This window comes from Podarcis raffonei, chromosome 6 (genome assembly GCF_027172205.1).
Source record: "Podarcis raffonei isolate rPodRaf1 chromosome 6, rPodRaf1.pri, whole genome shotgun sequence".
NCBI lineage: Eukaryota > Metazoa > Chordata > Lepidosauria > Squamata > Lacertidae > Podarcis > Podarcis raffonei.
Genome location: NC_070607.1, coordinates 59,611,248 through 59,636,667, shown reverse-complemented (window position 1 = coordinate 59,636,667; position 25,420 = coordinate 59,611,248). Strand labels below are relative to the sequence as shown.

General features: G+C 43.0%; 1 protein-coding gene across 3 annotated transcripts; it reads left to right on the top strand.

Annotated features, from left to right (window-relative positions):
• The first annotated feature begins 3,864 nt into the window (after positions 1 to 3,864).
• On the top strand, positions 3,865 to 25,055 carry RAB29 (RAB29, member RAS oncogene family). Of its 3 annotated transcripts, none has more exons than XM_053393340.1 (6): positions 3,865 to 3,953; positions 4,262 to 4,489; positions 16,935 to 17,006; positions 19,893 to 20,074; positions 20,801 to 20,922; positions 21,547 to 25,055. In XM_053393340.1, the coding sequence occupies exons 2-6, from the start codon at positions 4,366 to 4,368 to the stop codon at positions 21,674 to 21,676; spliced, it is 630 nt and encodes a 209-aa protein (XP_053249315.1). In that variant the 5' UTR covers positions 3,865 to 3,953; positions 4,262 to 4,365; the 3' UTR covers positions 21,677 to 25,055. The 3 variants fall into 3 exon arrangements, with proteins under 3 accessions (XP_053249315.1, XP_053249314.1, XP_053249313.1); XM_053393339.1 differs by having other exon boundaries at positions 3,865 to 3,973; XM_053393338.1 differs by having other exon boundaries at positions 3,865 to 3,982.
• Positions 25,056 to 25,420: the final 365 nt, after the last annotated feature.

Here is a 25,420-nt window from a genome sequence, read left to right as displayed (position 1 = left end):
TGAACACCTAATAATAAATTATACTAAATCAAAAATTATGGTGTTCCCCAAGAGAAAACTCCGACATAAATGGAAAATTAATAACCAACCTATTGAGCAAGTAACATCTTTTAGATATCTTGGAATAATTTTTGATGAGAAGGGATCTTGGTGCCATCAGATTAAGAATTCCATTGTCAATGCGCAAAGATCTTTTAGAGCTATCATAAGATTCTTTTACAGAAAAGGAGGTCAATATGTTCCTGCCGCCTCCCAGGTCTTTGTTGCAAAAATACTTCCACAACTGATGTATGGCACCCAGATATTTAATTGTCAAAAACTCAAGTCCCTGGAATCTGTACAAACTAAATTTTACCGCTCCCTACTAGGGTTACCTACCTGTGTCTCCAACACTGCCATTAGGCTGGAGGTAGGTCAACTCCCTATTAATGCCAGGATATGGATCCTGAAGATTCACTTCTGGCTAAAACTCATATTTTTCCCAGTGGGAGTGGCTCCATTGACTTTATTAGACCCGTTCCAGTCTAAATGGAGATTGTCGCTTTATGAAAAATTGAAGGGCCTGGGGCTTTCCCCACAAGAACTTATAGCCGCAGGTTTTGAAAAGGCTAAAATGATGGTGAGCCAGCGAATAGGAGATGTAGAGCTTCAGGACCATATGAGCAAGATAGATAAATATCCAGCTATCCAAGATTATGAAAAAGGGTTTAATTTAACCCCATATTTGCTGGATCTACAAATCGCAAAATATAGGCGGGCGTTTACCCTTACCAGATTTGATGTACTGCCATCTGCCTTACTAAAGGGCAGATACGAGGGCACACCCTATGCCGAACGAGTTTGCCCATGTGGTCTGAAGGAGGTGGAAACGGCTTCACATGTGTTGTTACACTGCGACCTTTACGGGGATATCAGGTCACTGTTTATCTCTCCTATCGTCCAGAAATTTCCAGGTCGATCTGAACCCCAGCGGCTGAAAATCCTATTAGGAGATAAAAACCCAGAAGTAACACTGAAAGTGGCCAAGTTTTCTGCGGCCGCGATCAAGCGGAGGGCATTAGTTGTAAAAAAGTAAAAGATCTGACTCTTGGACAAGCCCCCCCCCCTTTTTTTTTTTTTTTTCTTTTTAAGTCTACACATATATGGTAGTGCATATATGAGTATATATGTGCGTGTGTGTGGGTGTGTGTGCATATGTGCATTGTTTTTATGTATAATTTTACAACTTTTAATTGACACCATCATTCCCTCGTAAACTACTGTTGTCTTTATGTTGGTTTTTTTTTCCTCTGGTCTATGACCGTAATAAACTTATTCATTCATTCATTCATTCATTCATAGTCTAAATACAAAGGTCTTCAAGGGGCACCTCTTGAAGTTCAATGAGATCACTTGTGAGTTCAATTGAGAGAAAGGATTTTTATTCTGTTCATTAGCACAGATATCCTGTCATTTATAAGCTCTGACTGTTTCTTGTGAATGGCTCCCTGCCACACGACAGGTGTTTGCAATCCAATCATCTCAATTATTACCAATCTGCTATTCTCAAGGGTTAAAGGTGTGCCTATTTAACACATATCTAAGCTCTAATTATCTCTGACTATACTGTTTGCATTTCATTTCCTTTGAACTCCCATCTTGCTATTGTCTCCAGCCAACTAAGATGTTACTTCATTCATCTACCGGCGTGAAGTTTATTTCATAATAAATGTGTTGGTCTTCAAGGTGTCACAGTACCCTGTTGATTGATGTGCTGCAAGAGACTAACATGACTACCTCTCTGGAAATCCATACCTACCAGCAATGGTAAATTATATAGATTTGCCTTTAACAGGTTTATTTATGAGAGGAAGAAATGTAGCACTCATAGCAGCTTTTTCCTTTTTTTAATAATTTTTTTATTTGATTTTCAAAAATAAAGAAAGAAAAAGAAAAGAAAGAAGAAGAATAAACTTACATCAAAAGATCAAACGTATTCCACATATCGAGATTACTCTGAATCTCCTGATTTTGCCCCATCCCATCCATGGGTCCTCTTAATTCTGTTTTCAACTGCATATCAATACTTCTCCAATTTTTCATCTTCCTGTTATCTATACTTTCTGTTACATTACAGGTGCACTTAGAATCCTGCTGTTTTGACCTGTTTGCAATAATTTTGAAAATACGTTATAAACATTTCCCATTCTTTTTAAAATTTATTGTCTTCTTGGTTCCTGAGCTTCCCAGTTAATGTTGCCATTTCAGCATAGTCCATCAACTTGATTTGCCATTCTTCTTTGGTTGGCTTTTTTCCAGACACAGAATGATGTCTATATTCAGTTCTGGTCCCCTCACTTCAAAAATGATATTGTAGAGTTGAGAAAGGTTCAGGAAAGGGCAACCAAAATGATCAAAAGGATGCAGCTCCCCTAGGAAGATTATAAAATGGTGCATGGCACAGAGAAAGAGGATTGAAGAAAGTGTTTATTTTAAGCACTTGCATACCCCAAGGACCTCCTCTCTCCATAGGAAGCTACCCAGACCCTGAGAGCATCATCCAAGGTCCTCGTTCATGTGCTTCCTCCATGAGCGGTCCAGAGGATAGCAACATGAGAATGGGCCTTTTCTGCAGTGGCTCCCATTTTGTTGAATGTTCTTCCCAGAGGGGTTCACCTGACACCTTCATTAAACTCCTTTAGGCACCAGACACAAACATTCCTCTTTAACCAGGCCTTTGGCTGATTGGCATCTTATACCCCTTTTAAATGTGTATACAGTCATACCTCGGGTTGAATGTGCTTCGGGTTGAGCATGTTCGAGTTGCGCTCCGCGGCAACCCGGAAGTAACGGAGCACGTTACTTCCGGGTTTTGCTGCTCGTGCATGCGCAGACGCTCAAAATGATGTCACGTGCATGCGCAGAAGTGGCAAAACGCACCCGCGCACATGCAGACGTGCCGTCGTGTCTTACGTTGCGTTCAGGATGCGAATGGGGCTCCGGAACGGATCCCATTCACATCCCAAGGTACCACTGTATAGGAGAAGGGTTATTGGTTTGTGCTTTTTCATTCTTGTTTCTATCATGCATTTTGTGCTTTTATCTTGTATTTTTATGTTGTGAACTGCCCTGAGACCTGCGGGTGAAGGCCGGTATACAAATTTAATAAATAATAATAGTTCAAAATGCAACAACCAGCATTGGAGGAGATTTTATACACCAACACACAGTGCCGGATTTACATATAAGCTAAACAAGCTATAGCTTAGGGCCTCACTTTCTTGGCCCCCCCCCCAAATGTCACTATTAATATACTTCTTAATTGTATTTCAGTTCAACAATTACTTCGATAAAACACATATTTTGTTATGTGCAAATGGCTTTAGATACCTATTAGGTCCATAAATTACCAAAAGGCATATATTCAGCACAAAAAACAGCGACAATTTGTTGTTGACAAAGGACAGCTGGACATATAAAGGGCCCCATGACCTTCAGTAGCTTAGGGCCTCATCAAACCTAAATCCGGCCCTACCAACACTGCACTATATAGAAATCTATACATAGCACGAGCCGCGTTGCCTGCCTCCTGAAGGACAGACCGCGGCTACACTTTTCCTTCCCTAAAACACTACATTTCCCATGAGGCAGCCGCTCCGGCTTACGGATTTAATAGGGGGCGCTTCGCCCTATGCATGCTGGGTACTGTAGTTCCTCCGACGGGGCGAGGCAGCCGCCCCGCCCTCTCTCACATGACGGCCAGGAGAATGCGGAAAAGCTCGGCAGCGCAGAAGCCGAGGCAAGAGGCGCGCTAGTTGCAGGATGAGGATCCTATCAAGAGCTTAAGCCTCTTTCTATGCAAACGGCAATGCGAACGCTTTCGGTTTCCTCCCCAGCGAGCGCCCGGCTGCTGCTGACAGTGTGTTTGCTTTCGCTAGTCGTCGGGTGGAGAACTCCTCTTTGGGATCCGCTTGGTGCGTTTTAAACGCGTAAGGTAGGGCTGGTGAGTCTTCTCCTGGGTGCAAATAATTGGAAACACTGCTTGCTGCCTCGCTGCGTTCAGCGAGAGCTGGACCTGCAGGAGGGAGTGAACAATTAAACATAAAAGTTGCATACTGACCCCCCAACCCCGTGGTGCTCGGTGGCTTCGCAAGATCCCTGTTTCTTGGAGGGAGGTGATTGCTTACTCCATATGGAAAACCGAGAAGCGCTAAGCTCTGCATCGCCTGCCTGGGCTTTGGAGGCTGCTATTGAATGCACATATTTTTTTTTCGCCCTCTAGGGAAAAGTGAGGAGTCCTTGCCTCCCACGTGGCTGCTGTCCCCTCCCAAGAATTGAGGAAACGGCGACGTGCGCTGCCTTGAGTTTACTTGGTTGTTCCAAACCATGGGCCATCACGACCATATGTTCAAAGTGCTGATTATTGGGGATGCCACAGTTGGGAAGACGTCACTGGTCCAGCGATATGCCAACGATAGTTTCAACAAACACTACAAGTCGACGGTGGGAGGTGAGTTGTTTTGGATTTCTGCCCCACCCCCGGCCGCCGCCGCCCCTGGAAAAACAACAAACTTATTTGCAATAGATGATGAGCTCTAATAACAGATTTAATGGCACAGTTCTAGTGCTGTAAAAGTGTTGTGTATTGCAAATATCTGCCTTTTGATTGCATTCCATCTGATGAAAAGCTCTGTGGAACTCAAAAGCTGTCATACTCTTAAGTGGCAGGGGGTTAGTTCAATTAAAAGTGTTGCTCTCTTGTATTTTATTTTTGTTCCTGTTTCTTCGGATATTGCATTTCTCACTTCCTCCTTTGGTGTTTCATTTGTGTTTGCACCTCTGTTGAAATAAAACCACCCCCTCATACTGGGTAGCAAAACGCCATTGAGATGTCCTGGTTTAAATATGTCCATAGTTACTCATAGCCATGCATGTATTTATTCATTTAATTTCTATACCACTTTATATTTTTTAAAAAATTTCAAAGCAGTTCACAATCTACATTAAAACATTAAATCCAAAATAAAACATTACTGAAGAAATTAAAATGGTTCGTGGTGAGGAGGTGGCAGTCGAAGCTCAGGCTCAATCACCTAAGCACTAAGAGATAGCCAAGATGATCTTGTAGTTGCTAGTTCTTAAATAATTGCAATCTAACATTCAACATTCAAGCTTTTTTGTTCCATAGGAGAAACTATATTGTGAAACACTGGTTCTCTGCATAAGGACTAGCCTGGTTTCGTGTGTGTGTGTGTGTGTGTGTGTGTGTGTGTGTGTCTAAGACTTACTATTTTTACCAGAATTTCACCAGTATTTTTGCTTTGGAAGTTATGGCTCCTTCTGTTTTAATTTCAGAGCTGAAGACAAGCGTGTGGAAGCAGCTACACTCTTCCCACTATACATGTTTGATTGGTGGTGGCATTTTTTTAAAGTGCATCCTCTTGAAATATCTTCAGATTCTATTTATGGAATCATAGAGTTGGAAGGGGCCCCAATATCCTCTTTTCCAGCCCCTTTGCAATGCTGGAATCATTTATCATACTAGATCATACATTGCAGATAGCCATCCAAACTCTGCTTGAAAACCAGGACGGTGGTGCCGAGTGAATTTCTCAGGATTGTGATGTAAAAAGCCAAAGCAGATATCCAGTCTCCTTTGGCTTCAATATGAAAGTCTTCTGAACTGCTTGTGTTTCTGTGGTAGATTGAGAGCCAGTTTCTAGAAAGAGGGGCCACTTTTTGGAGTGGCAGGGTGAATATTAGGATGGGACTTCCTTCACTTTGCACAGCAAGCTATACCTGCTGAGAATCCCTCTTCACCACCATTATTAAAGGTGCAAGAGCCCTTTTTCAATGAGCCACCCTTTTCTAAATCAGAATCCCTACGCCAGCCATTATACTCATTGTGTGATTTTCGGATAGTTAGCAGCTCTTAGCCTAATCTGCCTCACAGGGTTCTTGCTCACAAGGGAGGGAGCTGTCTATTCCGCCTCAAGTTCCTTGGAGGAAGGATGGAATGGAAAGGTAATACGTTTGTAGCTCTCATGAATCATATGACTTGCATCAAAGAATTCCATAGATCAATTATCAAATCGTTAAGAGAAATTCCATCATATTTTAGGCCAGAGGAAATACTCTAACCTTGTGTTTTTGGAAAAGGGCGTTTCTGAACTTGCTTGCAAAGAATGGGCAGAGCAATTGTATACATCATTGGAGCTATCACCCATCTGTTGCTGTCCTGGCTCATAGCAGCCCGGGCTTAATGTGTGTGTATGACTCTTTTTTTTTTTGTTTATTCCTGGTAGATCTTGGTTTCAAATCTTGCCCCTGAAGGCAGGTATTAACTGGCTGATGCAGTTGATGGGTCTGATGGACCTCTTGGGAGAATGAAGAGGCTTTGGATTCATCAGATCCAAAATGTCGACTAACACTGGCCTGGAGCAGCCTGTTTTGGGCTTACAAACAACAGAAACACTGCCAGTGATAGTTCTACTGCCTGGGGAAAACTCTAACTAATGAAGATGTGCCCCACCCCTTCTGGCAGAGAGAGACATCCACCCCATCCACTCCAGCCAGCAGATCTACTGGTCAGGATTGCTTTGGTAGTCTCTCATCATTTCCAACAGCAGTTTTTCATCTTGGGAACTCACGGCTGCTTTTAATTAAATTGAATCATGGCTGCTGAGCTAGTCCTTGCTTTAACCCTTTGTGAAATCTCTTCCCTTCTGATTCTAAATGCCCCAAAGCAAGCACCTTCTGAAGAGCCCTGTCCTGCAAGGCATGGGATTGCTGTAACCCATGTTGCTTAATTTGCAATGATCTGTAGAAGAGGCAAAAAGTGGTCTATTGTGAAATCTAGATTTGATTGTTTATATTGGTAGCTACTGGTTAACATGATTTCTTGTCGTTTTCAATGAAGGGGAATGATTTAAATTACTGGAAACAGTAATGCCTTTAAAAACTATTAAAAATGTGGGAAGGTGGGCCATGAAGCAGGGCCACCCAGGGAAAACTTAGAGCGATCTTGAATTCCTTCTTGAGAGTAACTCTGAAATTGTGGCAGAAATGGGCAAAACACTGCCACTACCCTTTTTTGTGCCACACAAGTTTTGATCATCTGGGTAAAGTGCAGCAAGTGAGAGAGCAAGGGTCTCCATCAAATAAATGATATATTTATAGCTGGCCAACCTTTAGGTGGAGCTCAACATTGAGCTGAGCGCTGTACCATTTCATTGACTACAAATAATGCAGGTTCAGGTGTTCTGTAAAGCTTTGTAAAGAATGGGGACTATTCCTAAGGATCTCACCTGGTGCATTAACGAAAAGCCTAACCTGAAAGGGGTCATGTTAGCGTACTGGACTCTCTTGTCCTGTCTGGGACCTTTTGGTCATTAATCAGATTGTGCAAAGTCTGGAGGGAGATCTTGGGTATGACACTGTGGGAAATACCTGGATTGCTGTGTGGTTGAGATTGCCTTTGAACAGTGTTTGAAATTCCCCAGGTGTGTTTTGCTACTGGTCCAGGTCCAGTTGCGACTACGTGGAGATTTCTGGGCATTGGGTTGGCAATCACAGTTTAAAAACCTCTGCCTTAGTCCATAGTTAATACCTGTTCCATTTCCCCTGTGTGTTTCTCCTTCTTGCGTACTAGGGCAGGCGAATTGTTGTAAGACGAAGCTAAAGTCAAGCAATATAGTTGAGATCATAGAATTGTAATGTTGGAAGTCTCATCTATGCAACCCCCTGGTGAATACACATACTGTTGTGGTAACCATAACCTAGGTTTAAGGTGCTGTTTGGCCGCCTAGCTTATATATCTGAATTTCTAACACTGCTTTTGAAATCCATCCTTGCGAGACTGAGGGAAACCATGCTGAAATTGATTTATCACTGGTACACGATGCTGCAGAAACTAGGTCACATGGCTAGGACTCTAAGTAGGTTGTGTTGGAGAGGATGCAATCGATTTGGCACAAAGTTCAACATGTGGTGGGTGTGCCCTGTGGTCCAACTGAGGTGGGTGTTCCAGGAAATTTCAGCCATTGTTAATTAGAAGTTTCATCATGGCCTTGTCCTCCTTCCAGTATTTCCAGAGGCTATGTGAGGATTGCTCGATAAAGACTGAATTTGTTATTTGCTGGCAGCCACTTGCTTAGAGATCACACACCACTGGAAAGGATCATCACAGTTTTCAGTACAAGGCTGGTGGTCCAAGGTGTGCACATAGCAGAAACAGTGATGCAGAGACATTGAGTCAGCAGGTGCGTCTTCTGTTTCAACTTTTAAACACCTGCTGAAAACTTTCCTATTCCATCAAGGCAGGTAGTTAAGAATGCAGAGTTTTCTGCATTTTGGTTGCAAACCACTTTGATATTTTTATGTAAGAGTGGTAATAGTATTTAAATATAAGTAAATGAGGGGTGAGAGCAAGAGAGAGACGCATTTGCAGACAGTTGAGCCATGTTCACGCCGCACATTAAAAATACTATGATGCTTCTTTGAACAGTCGTGGCTTCCCCCAGAGATTTTTGGGAGCTGTCATTTGTTAACAGTGCTGACAATTGTTAGGAGACCCTGAGACCCCTATTCACAGAGCTACGGTTTCCACATCTTCAGATTGCTCTGAAGATTTTAGTCAGGAGTCGGCAACATGTGGCCCATGGGCCAGATGTGGCCCACAAAGACCGTTTTACCAGCCCATGAGCCGCCCATGAACTGAGCTGCCCGCTCGGCGAGCCCCCCGCGCACTGTGCTAAACTGGCACAGCACAGGGACTTGCAGCGCAACACCAGAAATCATGTCTGTGCACACGCAGATACTGGAAATCGTGTCTGTGCATGCCCAGACACTGGAAATTGCTTCTGCGCAGGTGCAATTTCAGGCACCGCGGGCATGCACAGATGCAATTTCCAGCGCCGCGGACATGCGCAGACTCTATTTCTGGTATTGCACTGCGCCAGTCCGGCCCACGGACAATCTCCATGGGAGTGGTCTGGCCCATGGCCGGTAAACCTTGCCGACCCCTGATTTGTGTGTGAATGTGGCCTTGGGATCCCTTTTTGCATTATATAGCTGGTCAGAGAGGGGCTGTGCAGCCATCAGTCTCTCAGAACAACTTCTGGTTGGACATATTGTTGACATCTTGGGAGACAGTGGAAGAGTGAGCCTTTGGGAGTAAAGCCCAACCATTGGAGAGTCACAGCGCCTGCTGTGACTGTAGAGACCGATAGGGTAGAGACGTGTTTTATTGCAGGCAGGACATATTACTAAGTCACCTTCTCTCCTGAGTTGCTTCTGGTGTCTGTAAAGCAGTTGGTCTTATTAGCGTGTAAAGTATTGCCTCTTTCATACAGCGGTACCTCTGGTTAAGTACTTAATTCGTTCCGGAGGTCCGTTCTTAACTTGAAACTGTTCTTAATCTGAAGCACCACTTTAGCTAATGGGGCCTGCCGTGCTGCCGGAGCATGATTTCTGTTCTTATCCTGAAGCAAAGTTCTTAACCCGAGGTACTATTTCTGGGTTAGCAGAGTCTGTAACCTGAAGCGTATGTAACCTGAGGTACCAATGTATTGGTGAAAGCTGTATTGTTATTGTTATAGTTATGTGTTTTGTGGTGTTTTTTTTAATGAAAAAAATGATTAATACATTGTGCACTGTACTGTTGTATGTCTGGGGAAAAACTTTTGAAAATGAACAGTAATCATTAACAAAGGGAGGAGAGGGAGCTTGCCGCTGGGAGTCAAGGAGGGGAAAGATACAAGGAACAAGCATTGGCTTCAATTGTTTACTTAATCCTTGGGTCAGTTGATGTTGGCACAACCACACTGCAACCTTCAACATCCTTAGAGTCTGCAGCATATAGAAGATGCCCCTGGGTATGGAACAGATTTGTCTATAAAAGCTGTGTTTGATGCTACTGAAAGCTTCACAGGGACTGTGGCTGAATAGTTCACAAGCTATAGAAAGACACCAAATCTCTGGCTAAACAGCCTCCCGGTGTGATAGAATTTCAGTATATGGGTAAGTGCAGCTTCCCCACTATTTCCTATTACCTTTTAACTCCCTGTTGGAAAATCACAAATGAATAAGTAGGTCAGAGGTCATTAAAGTGAAGTCCAGACCCCACTGAGAAACTGATGTACAAAGGCCCCAGTTTTATGCCTGCAAAGGATTCGTTTACACCCCACTTTGATCAGTTGCAGTAGAGACGGGAGGGGGGAGACGCTTTGCCATCTTTTTCTTCTCCGCAGCCTGCCTTTTTAAAAAAAGAAAAGAAAAGAGAGAGATGCACAACTTGCAGTGTGTTTCAGATCCACTGGACTGGATAATAGCTGTGGTCTAATTTAGTTTTGTTCCTGTTGTGCTCTGTGGGGAGGGGAAGTATCATTCTCAGGGGTCCTAACACACTTGCTGGAATGCAATTTTATTTTTTATTATTTGGTCTGTGAGTGGGAAACAGCCACAGTAGTCTCTGATTCAGGCTATGTGGCTGAGTGATGGAAAATAAACCTGTTAATGTTGCAAGTAGTCCTTTAACAGAATTCTGTTTCTACCAGCTGCCTAATTTTAAAAGAACACGTTGGATGTTTCTCTTTAGTTCTGTTTAGAAGAAGTTTATAAAAGAGTCCTTTTGATATTTTTCTTTAGTTCCGCTTAAGTCTATAAGATCATTAGTCAAAGAACTGAACCAAACTAGGGCAAGATTAGCCGGGCCAGCCGTCTTACTTTAAACTACCCCTTTATATAAGGGTGACCCGAATCAAAATGATCTGATTATCTCTGGCTGCTCTTTCTGTTGGGGGTTAAGGCTTCACAGAATATGCTCCTTAAACACACTTCACTGAAGTGCAGGGTAAACTAAGAGGATCCAATGAAGAGGCGAATGGGGAGGAACTGGACAAGGAGTCATTTGCAATAGATTCATCTTTATAGGAGGCAGAGGGAGGAAAGTTCCACTTACAAGTTTACAGCTTATTTTATTTTAACGTTATGGCTGTTTGCCAGCATTGCTGTTAGAGGCTTGGATCCATCAAATATGTATTTTGTTGGTAGATTTTATATTCTGCTTTTCAGCTAGAGTCCTCAAACTGCCTGTGTGTGTGTTTATATAATATTATAATATGTAGATGTCAGAGCTGCCCTAGGTCCCAGCTCACAAAGGACCAACGCCGCTTCGTTGTTAAGTATAAAAGTCTTTATTGAAGTTCAGTTTCACTTCCACAGCCGCAGCGCGCAGCCCTACGTCTCAAACTCTAGACCGCCGAAGCTCCGTCTGAATCTCCTCCCCCCTGACACCAGTTTAAGACTCTAGCCTTGCTCCACCTCTTCCTTTGTTCTTTCCTCCTCTGGGTCCGCCTGTCCGTCGGGGTCTCGCCCTTCCTAGACTCTTCTGACGCTGAGTCCCCTGAATCTTCCCCCTCCCTCCGGCGGGCTTTAGGACCTGGTTCCCAATCCGGGTTTCCTGCTGTCCCACGCGCCTGTACATTTGAACTTGGCGCGCGCGCCCAGCCTGCCACCTTCCTTCTTACCGTTACACTGCTGCTGTCACTGCTCCCCCCTTCGGGGAGGCTAGCTGGAACTGACCTCCCCTCCGTTTCCCCACTTTCCGATGGGGGCGTGGTCAGCCCTGACTCATCTTCTCTCCCCGCTGGAGGAGACGCTGGTCCTGACACATGTGACTCTTCCCCCCCACTACGCTCTGGTGGGGAAGCTGGTCCTGATCCCCCGCTGCTGCTTTGGGAGTCCCTGCTGGCCCCTTGCTTCTGGTGCGTCCCCCCTGGGACTCCCCTTGCCCTCACCATCGGCGCCCCCTTCTGGGAATCTTCTGATTCGCTGGAGAAGCTCATGGAATCTCTCGGGTCACTGTCATACTCCCCTACGCTGCCCTCGGATTCCTCCCCTTCGCTCTCCATTTCCTCTCTCCCCTGTGCTTCTGCTCCTGAGCCCCTGACAGTAGATATTAATGAACTTGCAGCTCATCCTGAGAACATACTATAGACTTGTCACAAGAGTGCTCACCTGGCTTATTTTTTATTTTGCAAACTAAATGCCCTTTCTTGCTTAATTGAAGCGTGCAGGCCACACATTCTTTGCCTGGGGTTGGGCTTCCATTATGGGATATTGTATGTTCTTGGCAGTCAAGGCATGGTGTACTGAGCCAACAAAAATGTGTTGTGGTTTCTAGGCAGTGCCAGTGCTTTTTTCTGGGGATATGCAGGGGTACACATACCCCTAAACATTTTGTGAATCTAAGTTCGGCCTCATTGAGGGGCAGTATTTCAATATGAGTAGGAAAATGAGAATACCCCTAAACATTTTTTTTAAGAAAAAAGAAAGCGCTAGACAGTGCTATCTTTGTTTTGCAAGTGCAGCGTAGATTGTGATTCCACAAGTGTCGAGGGCACCTATTGGCTGTAATAAGTGACAACCCCCAAGGAGAACAAAGGTTCCTCCTACTCTGTTCAGAGGTAGCATGTGTACAGGTCTGGACACATCTGGATTTTGTATGGAATAGAAAATGTGCAGAAAAGTGCAGCCAAAATGATCAGGGGGCTGGAGCAATTCCCTTGTGAGCAAAGGCTTTAACTTTTGGAGTTGTAGGATTTCAGTGTAACTGTGACTGTGTAGGAACATGACCACCCAACAGCAAAAGGTCACAGCAAAGACAACATTTAATTCTAACTCAGGCTTAAAAGGTAAAGGTACCCCTGACCGTTAGGTCCAGTCGCGGACGACTCTGGGGTTGTGGCACTCATCTCGCTTTAAAGGCCGAGGAGCCGGCGTTTGTCCGCAGACAGTTTTTCCAGGTCATTTGGCCAGCATGACTAAGCCGCTTCTGGTGAACCAGAGCAGTGTACGGAAACGCCGTTTACCTTCCCACTGGAGCGGTACCTATTTATCTACTTGCAGTTTGACATGTTTTCGAACTGCTAGGTTGGCATGGAACAGGGACCGAGAAACGGGAGCTCACCCCGTTGCGGGGATTCGAACCGCCAACCTTCTGATTGGCAAGCCCTAGGCTCTGTGATTTAGACCACAGCGCCACCCGCGCTTAATTTCATGCAAAAAATGATGTGTGTCCCCCCCCTGGAAATGTAAACATATTAAATTACCATGCTAATGCAAATAGAATCCATCATTACTATATCCCTAGCTCTTTGGTGGGGAGGAGAAGGTAGTATTGTGGTTGAGAAAGTACGGGTTGCATCAGTCTTGCAATATGCTAACATTGGGGAGAAGGGGTTGAGACAGAGGCTCATTCACACAGCAGTTTATTCTGGTTTCCCGACATCGCCCTACCTGTTACTTTCCGCATTATATTTGAGTTTTCGCACAATGTAAAAGCCACTTTCAGAAATATAGTGGAGTATAGCACAAATGTAGGGGGTCATTTCAGTGTTATTTGCTTCCAGAAAAAATCTGTTTGCAAATAACATGGAAACGAAAGCAGAGCCAGCTCTATTCTATATTTTGGTGAATTTCTGGAAGTTGCTTTTACATTGTGTGAAAGATCAAATGTAATGCAAAAATTGACAGTTAGGGAAATACTGGGAAACTGGAATAAAGTGCTGTGTGAATGCAATCAGTAGTGTACCCTGCAGCGTAGAAGGCATTTTGCAGAAATACTGTATACGTGTGTGTATGGAATGTTAAGACTGTAGTAGCTGTGGTGGGGCATTGGTGATTAATTTCTCTCCCGCTCAAAGGGGAAAATGTTGCTTCTGGTATAAACACTTAAATGGGTGTATTTGGATGACTGTTTGATTAGTGCTAACAACATTGCTGTACTTATTAACATTAAATCCCTTCATACACACACACAGCCATCTGAAATACCATGCCTGGGCTTGCACTGAATGTAGAATTGCCAGCCAAAAATATATTTGTATTTAAGACATTTTTATACTTCACAGTTATTTGCATTTCTAAGCAGTGGTCCATTGATGACCAGAAACACATCTGGGTTATGACTCGTGAAACCTAAGTTCTTTGAAAGGTTTAGATTTGGCTTTGTGGGGAAGAGCAGGGGTCTTGTGCCTTTGACGGCTGTAGTGGACAGAAATTCAACAGCTTAAACCGTTTCTTCTTGTAAATGGGTGAGATGGTGGACTCAAAATAAATCAGGGAAGGGCATATGCAGTGATAAAATTGACAGGCAGAAGGTCAGCAGATGAAGTTTTCTCATAACTATCTCCAGCAAACCCAAGAGCCCTTTTTGAGTTCCACTGAGATGAAAAGGTTGATTGTTTTGACAGCTGTCTCCATCTTGTCGTTGCCACAGTGAGACTGAGGCCTTGGCAGGATGGACAGACCTGACAAATGGACAATTTATTGGGGAAATTCAGGAATCCCTTCAATTTAATTAGTCTCTTGGGTGGAAAAGCTTTTCAAGTCCTCCAACCCTTCAGGGAAGGACTTGTACCATCAACCCCAAAGGTCACAGGGAAATAGGGTTATTACAACTCACACCCACAGATTTAACGTAAGCCTTATCATATTGTTGGGTCAATGATGTATCCCCCCCCAAAAAAAAACCTCTTGAAACTTTTACATAAAGGTGGGTCAGTAATGTATTGAAACAGCTCCATGGGTATTATGGCAACCATGAATATTGAGTCCTTTGAAACAGCCATCCTGGGCTTCTCTGACACCACCAGTTTGTGCAGAGAGGATCCGAAGTCAGCAGTACACCAGAGGGTTTCTTGTTTTGTCTCTCTGGCCAAGCGTCAGTTACAAGCTTATGTTGATGCTGCACCAGGTACCCAAAGCTGGGTCACATCAGTTCTCCCCTAGTTCATCCCCCCAGGTCTGCTTTCACTCCCTCATCCACAATTAAATTTAAGGAAGGGTTGTAGCTCAATGATAAAGCATCTGTGTTGCATGCAGAAGTTTCCCAGCATCTCCAGATAGGGCTTGGAAAGATTTCCTGTTGGAGAGCTGCTGGCAGTCAGTGTAGACAAATGAGCTAAATGGACCCAGTGGTCTGACTCAATATAAGACATCGTCCTAAATTACTAAACTGTGAATGGTTGCTGATTTGCAGTGGACCAATCTGCCATTCAGAAGCACCACCGCCAGGTGGGAGAGCTGCTTGGTAGAGCATCTTGCTCAGGGGTCACCAACCTAAGGTCCATGGGCCGGAAGCAGCCCGTGGAGGTCGTTTGACCAGCCCATGAGCTGCTCCCCAAACAAGGTGCCCGCTCGCACGCTGCGCTAAGCCAGTGGAGCACAGTGACTTGCTTCCGCGGTGCCGAAAATCACAGGCACGCACAGAGGGATCTCTGCGGGACCAATCTGGCCCAGGCAAGATAAACCTTGCCAAGCCCTGATCTTGCTGGTTGGGCAAAGTACCTGAAGAGGAGAGAGCTCTCAGCTATCTACCCCTTCTTTGCCTTACCTTAGGGAAGCTTTTAATATCTGAAGGATTATTGTATTTTAATGTTTTGTTGGAAGCCACCCAGAGTGGCTGGGGAAACCCAGCCAGATGGGCGGGGTATAAATAATAAATTATTATTACTTATTTTTACCTGACATGTCTGCCCAAGACTGTACTGTACCATGATGATTATGATGACCCAGAGTGATTGAGAACCAAGCAAGTGTGGTGTAGTGGTTAGAATTCTGGACTTGGACCTGGGAGAGCAGGGTTCGAATCCACACTCAGCCATGAAGCTCACTGGGAGACCTTGGGCGGGTCAGTCACTCTCAGCCTAATCTGCCTCACAGGCTTGTTGTAGGGATTAAATGAGGGGGAGGACTATGTATACCACTTTGAGCTCCTTGGAGAAAAGGTAGGACATAAATATGCAATCAATCAATAAATGATTATTATTAAATTTATTCCCACCCTTCACTAACAGGTTCCGGGGGTGGGTTGCAACCATTAAAAATTCAGAATTAATGGCACTGCACATATCAACATGGTATACTGATGGGAGTTTTTTAAAAAAGTCTTACTGAGAAACATGTAAGACTTCTATCTCAAGGGGAAATTATTATATATATACTCTTGCTGTTAGTTATCATATTTCAGGTGGAAATAATTCTGGATCCATGAACATAGAAGCAATCATTCAGGATTTGGGATGTATTACTTGTGTGAGCATGCACATAATGTGTGCACACACTTCTGTTTCATAGTTGTCTGGGATAGCAACAGATGGCCACAGGAATCTGGAGAAGCGGTTGGTTTGTCACATGGTTGTAGACTTCTCTCCGTGTGGTTAAAGCTGTATGGGGGAGTGGAATGGAATTTTAAAGTGACATCTACATGGTTGTCTGTTTCCACCACTTCTCTGTGATTTACTGGAGCATAAACATACGCTTTGAGGTCAGCAGTACTCAAGAAATGCTATAGCTTGGGCTTAACATCTGCTGGAAGGAAGAACGTGAATAGCATCAAGGCAGCAGTGTAGAAGCAACTGCTGTGTTGCACAGCAGTCTGTAGTGCCTTAATATCCGTTATAAGAACATAAAAAGAGAGTGTTAGATCTAGTCCAGGCATAGGCAAACTCCAGCCCTCCAGATGTTTGGGACTACAATTCCCATCATCCCTGACCACTGGTCCTGTTAGCTAGGGACGATAGGAATTGTAGTCCCAAACATCTGGAGGGCCAGTGTTTGCCTATGCCTGATCTAGTCCATGTATTCCAGCATCCTGTTCTCACACTGACCTACCGGATCCCTGTAGGAAACCTGCAAGCAGGACCCAAGCACAAGAGAACGCCGTGCTCCTGATGTTTCCAGCAACTAGTATTCAGATGCATTACTGCTTCCAATCATGGAGGGCAGAGCTTAGCCATCATGAGAACCTTACCCTCCATGCATTTGTTTAATCCTCCTTTAAGGCCCCTCAGGCCTGAAGCAAAAGTGCTCATAAGCGGAGCATACTACACAGTGATTTTATTCAACCCCTAACTGGTTTTATCTTTTTCTTTCTTTCCATGGCTGTCCAGTGGATTTTGCTCTGAAGGTGGTACAGTGGTCAGAGTCTGAGACAGTGAGGCTGCAGCTGTGGGATATTGCAGGTAAGCTTTGAAGCGTCACTTGTTGGTTTGTGGTGGATGAGATTTCCCCCCCAGATTTGTTTGTCTTTTTCTATTGATCAAAGATAGATCAAAGATAGATCAAAGAAGTGGTAGAAAATTCCCCCACACAGTAGCTGTCTAATTTTCATCCATGTGTTGTTGTGTTTCACCTCTTTAGTGATGCAGTTTGTGCAATTTCCTTTTTTTATATATATAAAATTTTTATTAGGGTTTTTACATTACAAAATAGAAAAAGATACAAAATACAAAATAAAAATAATTAAAAACAACCAATCTTTTCATCACATTATTTTTCATTAACTTATTTCCCGGACCGCCTCTTACCTCCCTTTTTTGTATTCCAGTTCAATTTATTAACTTAGCAGTTTCTTTCCCTCTTTATTCTACCCAGATCTTTAATCTTAAGTTATTATAACATTAGATTTTTACTTATAAAAAACCGTTTTTTTCATGTTCTTTTATACCATTACAGCTAGAAACCACTTAATTTCAATCCAACATCATTCTAACATTCATTAATTTTACAGTATTTCTGTAAATAGTCTTTAAATTTCTTCCAGTCTTCTTCCACCAACTCTTCTCCCTGATCTCGAATTCTGCCAGTCATTTCCGCCAATTCCATATAGTCCATCACCTTCATCTGCCACTCTTCCAGGGTGGGTAAATCTTGTGTCTTCCAATACTTTGCAATAAGTATTCTTGCTGCTGTTGTAGCGTACATAAAGAAAGTTCTATCCTTCTTTAACACTGATTGGCCGACTATGCCCAGGAGAAAGGCCTCTGGTTTCTTCAAGAAGGTATATTTAAATACCTTTTTCAATTCATTATATATCGTCTCCCAGAAAGCCTTAATCCTTGGGCACGTCCACCAAAGGTGAAAGAATGTACCTTCAGTTTCTTTACATTTCCAACATTTATTATCGGGCAAGTGATAGATTTTTGCTAGCTTGACTGGGGTCATGTACCACCTGTATATCATTTTCATAATATTCTCTCTTAGGGCATTACATGCCGTAAACTTCATACCTGTGGTCCATAACTGTTCCCAGTCAGCAAACATAATATTGTGTCCAACATCTTGTGCCCATTTAATCATAACAGATTTCACTGTTTCATCCTGAGTGTTCCATTTCAACAGCAAGTTATACATCCTTGACAAAGTCTTAGTTTTGGGTTCTAACAGTTCTGTTTCTAATTTTGATTTTTCCACCTGGAAGCCAATTTTCTTGTCCAAATTATATGCCTCCATTATCTGATAATAATGAAGCCAGTCTCGCACTTTGTTCTTTAGTTTCTCAAAACTCTGCAATTTCAATCTATCTCCATCTTGTTCCAAAATTTCCCAATATTTCGGCCATTTAGCCTCCATATTGAGCTTTTTCTGAGCTTTCCCTTCCATCGGTGACAGCCACCTTGGGGTTTTATTTTCCAATAGATCCTTGTATCTTATCCAAACATTAAACAATGCTTTCTAACAATATGGTTTTTAAATGCTTTATGCGCTTTGACCTTATCATACCACAGATATGCATGCCATCCAAATACATTATTAAAACCTTCCAAGTCCAAAATGTCTGTGTTTTCAAGAAGTAGCCATTCTTTCAACCAGCAAAAAGCTGCTGATTCGTAGTAAAGTTTAAAGTCTGGCAGGGCAAATCCACCTCTTTCCTTTGCATCTGTTAATATTTTAAATTTTATTCTAGGCTTCTTGCAATTTCCTGTGTAAGTCTGGAAATGGCAATTTTGGGGGAACGCCTTAAAAATGGTGCTGATGGATGGTTATTACAATTAATGGTGACTAAGAGGCATGTGTATTTGTTTGCTTTGTCATTCCACTGCCAAAGAGACAGCCCATTTAAAAAGTAGCTTGTCTCTTCAGCAATCGAAGCTGCTGCCATAAAATTAGGAAACAAAACTCAGCAATGTGTAGGGTTTGTTACTTACCTACCAGTATGACTTCTCAGTAAGGATGACTGATATAAAAAAATAAATTCTTGAGGCAGTTTCCCCTCTCCCTCAAAAGAGTGAGTTTGGCACAGGCAGCTGCAATGGGAGGGGAGACACAAGCGACAACATTTCTTCTTTGGTGCAGTACAGAAATTGGTGAACTCCAAACCGTGGATTAACTTGGGAATCCTAGTAGTTCTTGCAGGTTTCTTTTGGTCCCCTTCATCTCAGGGCCGGATTTAGGTTTGATGAGGCCCTAAGCTACTGAAGATAATGGGGCCCTTTATATGCCCAGCTGTCCTTTGTCAGCAACAAATTATCGCTGTTTTTTGTGTTGAAAATATGCTATATGGTAATTTATGGACCTAATAGGTATCTAAAGCCATTTGTACGTAACCAATAGGAGCCTACACAACACAAAACACTGTTGCTGTATATAAGTTTTATTTTATTTGTTTTTTATCTTATGTTTTGGAATGCACATCCAGTTTTTTCCCTTTAAGTTTTTTTTGGGGGGGCCCAAGAGAGTGGGGCTCTAAGCTATAGCTTGTTTAGCTTATACATAAATCCGGCACTGCTTCATCTTCCTATCCATTGGTGCATTAAATCTTTAGGGTGGGGTAGGTAGCCTGTGGCCCTCCAGACGTTGTTGGATTACAAATCCCATCAGCCTCAGCCAGCATGGCCTATGGTTGGGAATAATGGAGGCTGTAGTTCAGCCACATCTGTAGGACCACGGTTTGACCATCCTGTGAACGAGTCATCCCACTTTGTCAAGTTTTCCATTGTCCTTGCCAGAAGGCAGTAAAGTAGATACAACTCCCTTGATGTTGGATCAAAAAAATGTGGAGGGGGAAGCTGCCTAGGAATGAATCTGAGGTAATGCTAAAACTCCTTTGTCACCTAAACCCTCCCCAGGTCAAGAACGTTTCACGTCTATGACTCGGCTGTATTACAAAGAGGCATCAGCCTGTGTGATCATGTTTGATGTCACCAGTATTGGCACGTTCACCAGCTGCCAGAAATGGAAGTATGATTTGGACAGCAAACTGAAGCTGCCGGATGGAAGCCCTGTTCCTTGTCTGCTGCTGGCTAATAAAGTGAGTGGCCGTAGACTGAGTGTTTCCAGCTGTTTTTCTTTCTTTTTAAAAAGGCGATAAGCTCTCTGAAACTCCCCTAAAGCGCGGGGAGATAAGAGCAGTGCCTGTGTGCTGTCCTCATGCTATCAGTGAACACTGGCAGCAGCTGAGAATTAGGGTTGGGGCCTAAAAAGAAGAGGGCATGGAACAGAGCTTGGAGAATGCGTCTTCTCACTGGCCTCTGACCCAGTTCTATCTCCCCACAGTTTTTAAAAGGGAGGGTGGGGAAGGTCTTGAGGCCTGCAGAGCTAAAAGTGTGCAGGAGAAGGATCCCTTTCTCTCCCCCCCCTTTCTTTCACCCCCCCCCATCTAAAATTGTCCCTGATATCACTAAGGAAGTGAGGAAATTCCCAAGTGGGCATCTTTCATGACCCTGAAAAAAACATATTTGAAACATCTGCTTAGGATATAAAATATCTGCACATTTATCAAACTCTGCTTTGAATTTGAGGAGTTTATTTTGAACAGTAATAAGAAATTTTTCGGGGCAGAAGAGGCATAGATGTCTCATCCTTTTACCCTTCTAATCCAAACTACGGCAGCACAAATAGTTATAGCATTACCTTATAATCTGGTGGATAGATCTGGCTGTGTGCAGATTTGTGGCAGAGGCAGAAAACGAATTGTACACCTCTTCCTGACTGTTCTAAAAGATGAACTTGTACTTTCCTAAATTCTCTTTTCCAGTGTGACCTTTATCCATGGGCTGTGACCAGAGAAGAAATTGATCGGTTCAGTAAAGAGAATGGCTTTACCGGATGGATTGAAACCTCTGTCAAGGAAAACAAGAATGTAAATGAGTCGATGAGGTAGGCAAATTGAATTTTTGAATGTTTTTTCCAGGGGTAATTATCCCCAAATTATGGGCCTATGGATAACATATGAGAAAAGAGGTGAGGTCTTTAAAAAGAGAATTCCAACTTCACTCAGTTCCAAAATATCCAGTCATGCTTTCACTATGATGCAGTGTTGCAGCTAGGTTTGGAGTGAGACAGGCAGCGCCACAGGTATTTAAGTGATTTGCAGTGATACGGCTACCATTTTGGCTGTAGGCCAGGGTCTGGGTTGCAATGCTCAATAGAGATTTGGTCTCAGGTGATTAGGTCAGTAGATGGAACAAGCTTGTACCCTCTGTAGGTAAGGCACCACAGCCTTGCTTATTTTTAAAAAATGGAAGTTGTTTTGGGTCCATGATGGTGTTCATTCCTCAGCAAGCCCACCTCTTGCCAGAGAAACAACTTCATTGCAAACAATGTCTGTCAATAAGGTAATGTTTTCTCAGAGGTAAATGCAGAACCCCACAGTCACATTGTGTTGGGTTTGAACAGAAGGGGTCCCCAGCCGAGAGTCCTCCCCTGTGATTTGGTTCCTGGAATGCTGGGGAATGTGTGCTGTCTGTTCTTTCTTTCTAACCTAATCCTGCTTCTTCCTAGAGTCCTTATTGAGAAGATGATGATGATGTTGTTGACGTCGTCAGGTGACACGGACATCACTCTTTCAGGCCGTGGAGACTACATCAATCTACATCAAGCTGCTGCCGCGCCCAGTTGGGGGTGCTGCTAGTTGCACCTCCCTAGGCTTCTGCATCTGATCAGAGGTCGAGAGCGCCTTTGAAACTTAGTACTGTCTTTTCTTAAGAAGTAGTACTGAACTGCCTCATGGCATTGCCATAAGCTGCAATAGAAGACCAAGGCATCCCAGCAAGATTGATGGAAGCCACAGTCTTGCCTGCTTATGGGCCACTGGGGTACACTTCTGCCATTCTATATTCCTCATTGCAAGTTGGGCAAACTTGTAGGAGATTGTTCTGCTCGCTGCAGCCTTTTGTACTTGTGGGAAAGTCTCCACCACAGTTGATTGAAGATTATGCAGCAGGAAGAATGGACACAAGGAGCTCTGAAAGCAAAGCCGTGGGTAACCTGGCTGTGTCTAACCAGCGTACGTGCTAAATCTTGCACTTTGAAGCAGACTGCCTTTAATGTATCCTCTGTGGAAACATGCTGTGATTCTCCACCCCCCCCCTTGTGACACAGCTGCACAACTCTCTCTTACCACAGCCCTTCTTGAGGTGCCATATTTGCCAGGATTAGCCTATTGCTGCTTTTGTGTGTGTGTTTTCTGAGAATGGCTGCATTTAAGCTGAAGGAAAAAACCACAAGGGACTCTTTTCTGTCCCTTCTTTTATGTGGGAGATACAATTGTCAGGTCCTTTTCCTGTGACCATTTCATTAGTGAGCCCAGCAATGAATTGAGGTAAAAGCTGTAAACTGCTTTGCATTGATGCACCTTATTAGAGCAGTAGCAATGTTTTTATGTTTTTATGGCCCTTTCCCTGTTAGGATCTCATTTGCCTCTTTCATATTCTGATAAATTACTTCCTCTCGGAGGCCGTAATATGTGGGTGTAGATAGCCATCATGCAATGCTTTCTTGAAAGCACGTCGATGGGTTTTAGTGAACCGAGGGGGTAAACGCAGAATAGGGAACACAGCAGGACAGAAGGCAAGAATTAAATCTCTCCTGTACCTTTTTGCTACCAGCCATTTCCTGCCCTTTGTTTTTGCAGAAAATACAAAATTGTAATTTACCAGTTTTTAAAAATTCATAATTCAGGAAGGTTAACTTTTCAAAATGGTGAGTTGTCTTAGGGTGCTTAAATTTCTTAATCTGTTTTTTAAAAATTAAACAGCCCAGGAGATGCATGTGTAATGGGTAAAAGATTCCTTGAATGAATAATGTGACCATATTCAACCAAACTCTGAAATTTCCTGGATCATTGGGTAAAAGCAAATCTATTCAGGCCAAAAAAGAAAGATCTATTAAAGCCTTGCAATGTTTGAATCTTTGCCTGATAACATTACAGTTATTTCAAACTTTCTGTCTGAATAGGCTAATGGGCACAACTTCTGGATAAGATATAAAATATATATTCGGACCATTTTCTCAGTTATGTAGACAAGAAGGCACATTATTTATCCATTGGACTCGTTCTTGTTATAGGGTATTACAGGTTATGTATTTTGTAAATAAAGTTTATTAAACAGTTGCTGCTAAAAGGATAACAAGCAGTGGATGGGGAACTGGAATCTCTCTAGATATCGTTCAAGATGGTAATAACTTTATTTTTAATGTTTTTAAATGATAGTGAAGGCAAGTTTCTTTGCACTGTTTCTGAAAACTGCAGGTAGAAGTACTAACCACAGAGAAATTCAAGCTAAATGCTTTTAAAGGGGATACTCTATAGACCACTAACGTGGTGCCCTCCAGAAGATTTGGACTACAATTCCCAACAATTGGAACTGATGGGACTTGTAGTCCAAAACATCTGGACGGCACCATGTTATTGAAGAGGGATCTATAGAAAAAACAATGTTAGATAACTTGGTTGTGTTTCGGTATATTCAAATATCTCATTGTACTCTTTGAAATGGGAGCACAGTAAAACTAGCCTCAGATTGCTTCGTGCAATTGGAAGTACAAATTACAAAGATTTGAGGTCTTTAAAACTTCTGCCTGCACTAGTTAAGTAAGTGGTAGGAGAAGAACCTAAGGGCTTTCTAGAAATAGTTCCTTTTCCACATGATGGTGAAAGTATATACGATACAGTCATACACCTGAACTACAGCACTAGCCCTTCCACTTTGTACCATTTTTGAAAAGCTGTATATAAAGCAGAATTTGACAGCTGCCTGGCAGAAATTACTGCTGTGTTATTGGCACACAGATCCATTGGACATGAGCTGTTTCAAGCAACATCTCTGACAGCCGTGATCTATAGGAGAGAGTTTTTGTATATCTCCCTTTGAATGTTCTTGTGCACTGACTTACAACTGCTGTTTGGTTGTCTAAGTTAATATATCTGGAGAGATCTATGCAACAATGGTTGATGTGCTATGGTATTGGGCGGCAGTTGCAGTCAGTAAACCTGCCCTCCAACCACAGTTGGACTCCATCAGCCCCAGCCTTCATGGCCAATGGTCAAGGATGATGGACATAGAGCACTAAGTTGGGTAGAGTTGTAGGACCCCCCCATCTGTGTGAACCCATGTATAGCATTGTATAGGTAGACACTTGACAATATATGCACATTATCTTTTCCACATCCAGTTCTATTTTTGTGCCTTTTGAATAGCTGATGAGAAATTTTAAAATCTCTCAAGCCGCTATCTCATGGAGCTGCTACTGTATATTCTTGACTTGCAAACATATAAAGGTAGCTAGGGAAACAGCTGACTTTCCAAAGGGCTGTCGTTAGAGGACCAACTGGAATGCAAGGTATATGATCAAAACACTAGAACTTTCACGTTTGAAAGAGTGCTTTGCAAAACAAGAAATGTCTCAGTGTTTAAATCCTGTGTGTGTTGGTCCTAAGTGCTGTGCAAAACTCTTTCTGCCAAGACATAATGGACATGTTACCTCGCTTGAAGTGCTTATTTTATGTAAGCTTTTAAAATAAAAACAGAGTGGTGTGTTTTGTTTTTTACACCTCATGCTATACTGATTGCTTCTGATCTAAAACTTTTATGCCATTTTTTCTGGTTGGAAGTAAACTGAAAGCAGTTTGCTAGAGAGAGGCTCAAATGGGAGCTGCTGTTTCCTTTTAGGGGAGGGGGATGCATTTCTTCTTGGAGATTCCTAAACCTTCCACTTAGCATACAAGAAAAGCTGTCTTGGTAGCCTTAAGCAAGGTTGCTCACGAAACTGTTTTCGGGTTTGTAAATTCATTGTGCTTTATTTATGGCTCAGTCCCCTCCCTCTCTCCATCAAATTGCAGTTCTTTGATTGCAAGCCGTGAGATTCTATAAATGGTTGTCTTCATCCAGATGGTATTCTAGGGCTACCTATAGGCCAGAGGAAATTCCTCTACCCCTCCCCCAAATTAAAGTATGATGTAGGATTTCGTATAATTAAATCCTTATCCTGCTTTGTAGCAGCATTGCCTATGTGTAGTGCACAATTCCTGCCACTTCCCCCGAGAGTACAAAATCACACTCAATTAAGCATGGGTACTGTAGAGACTGGATGTGCTGAATTAAGATTCCCATCCCCACTGGTTTGACCAAGCAGTGCCTTAGTAATATGGTTTGATATCTGGGGCATGTCCACATGAGAGGCTTAATCCATGTTTTGTTGGCTCACATTTTTCCAGGCCATTTATATGACCTCAAACTGATGTTCTCAGTCTGCTCAAAAGCCAACTTTGGGGTTTGTTTGTTTTTGAAAGCACAGTGCCGGTGGGTTTAAGGTGCCTTAGTGTTACTTTTCCATTTCTTTTTAAAATGCATGGTTTTGAAATGTACAGAGTTGT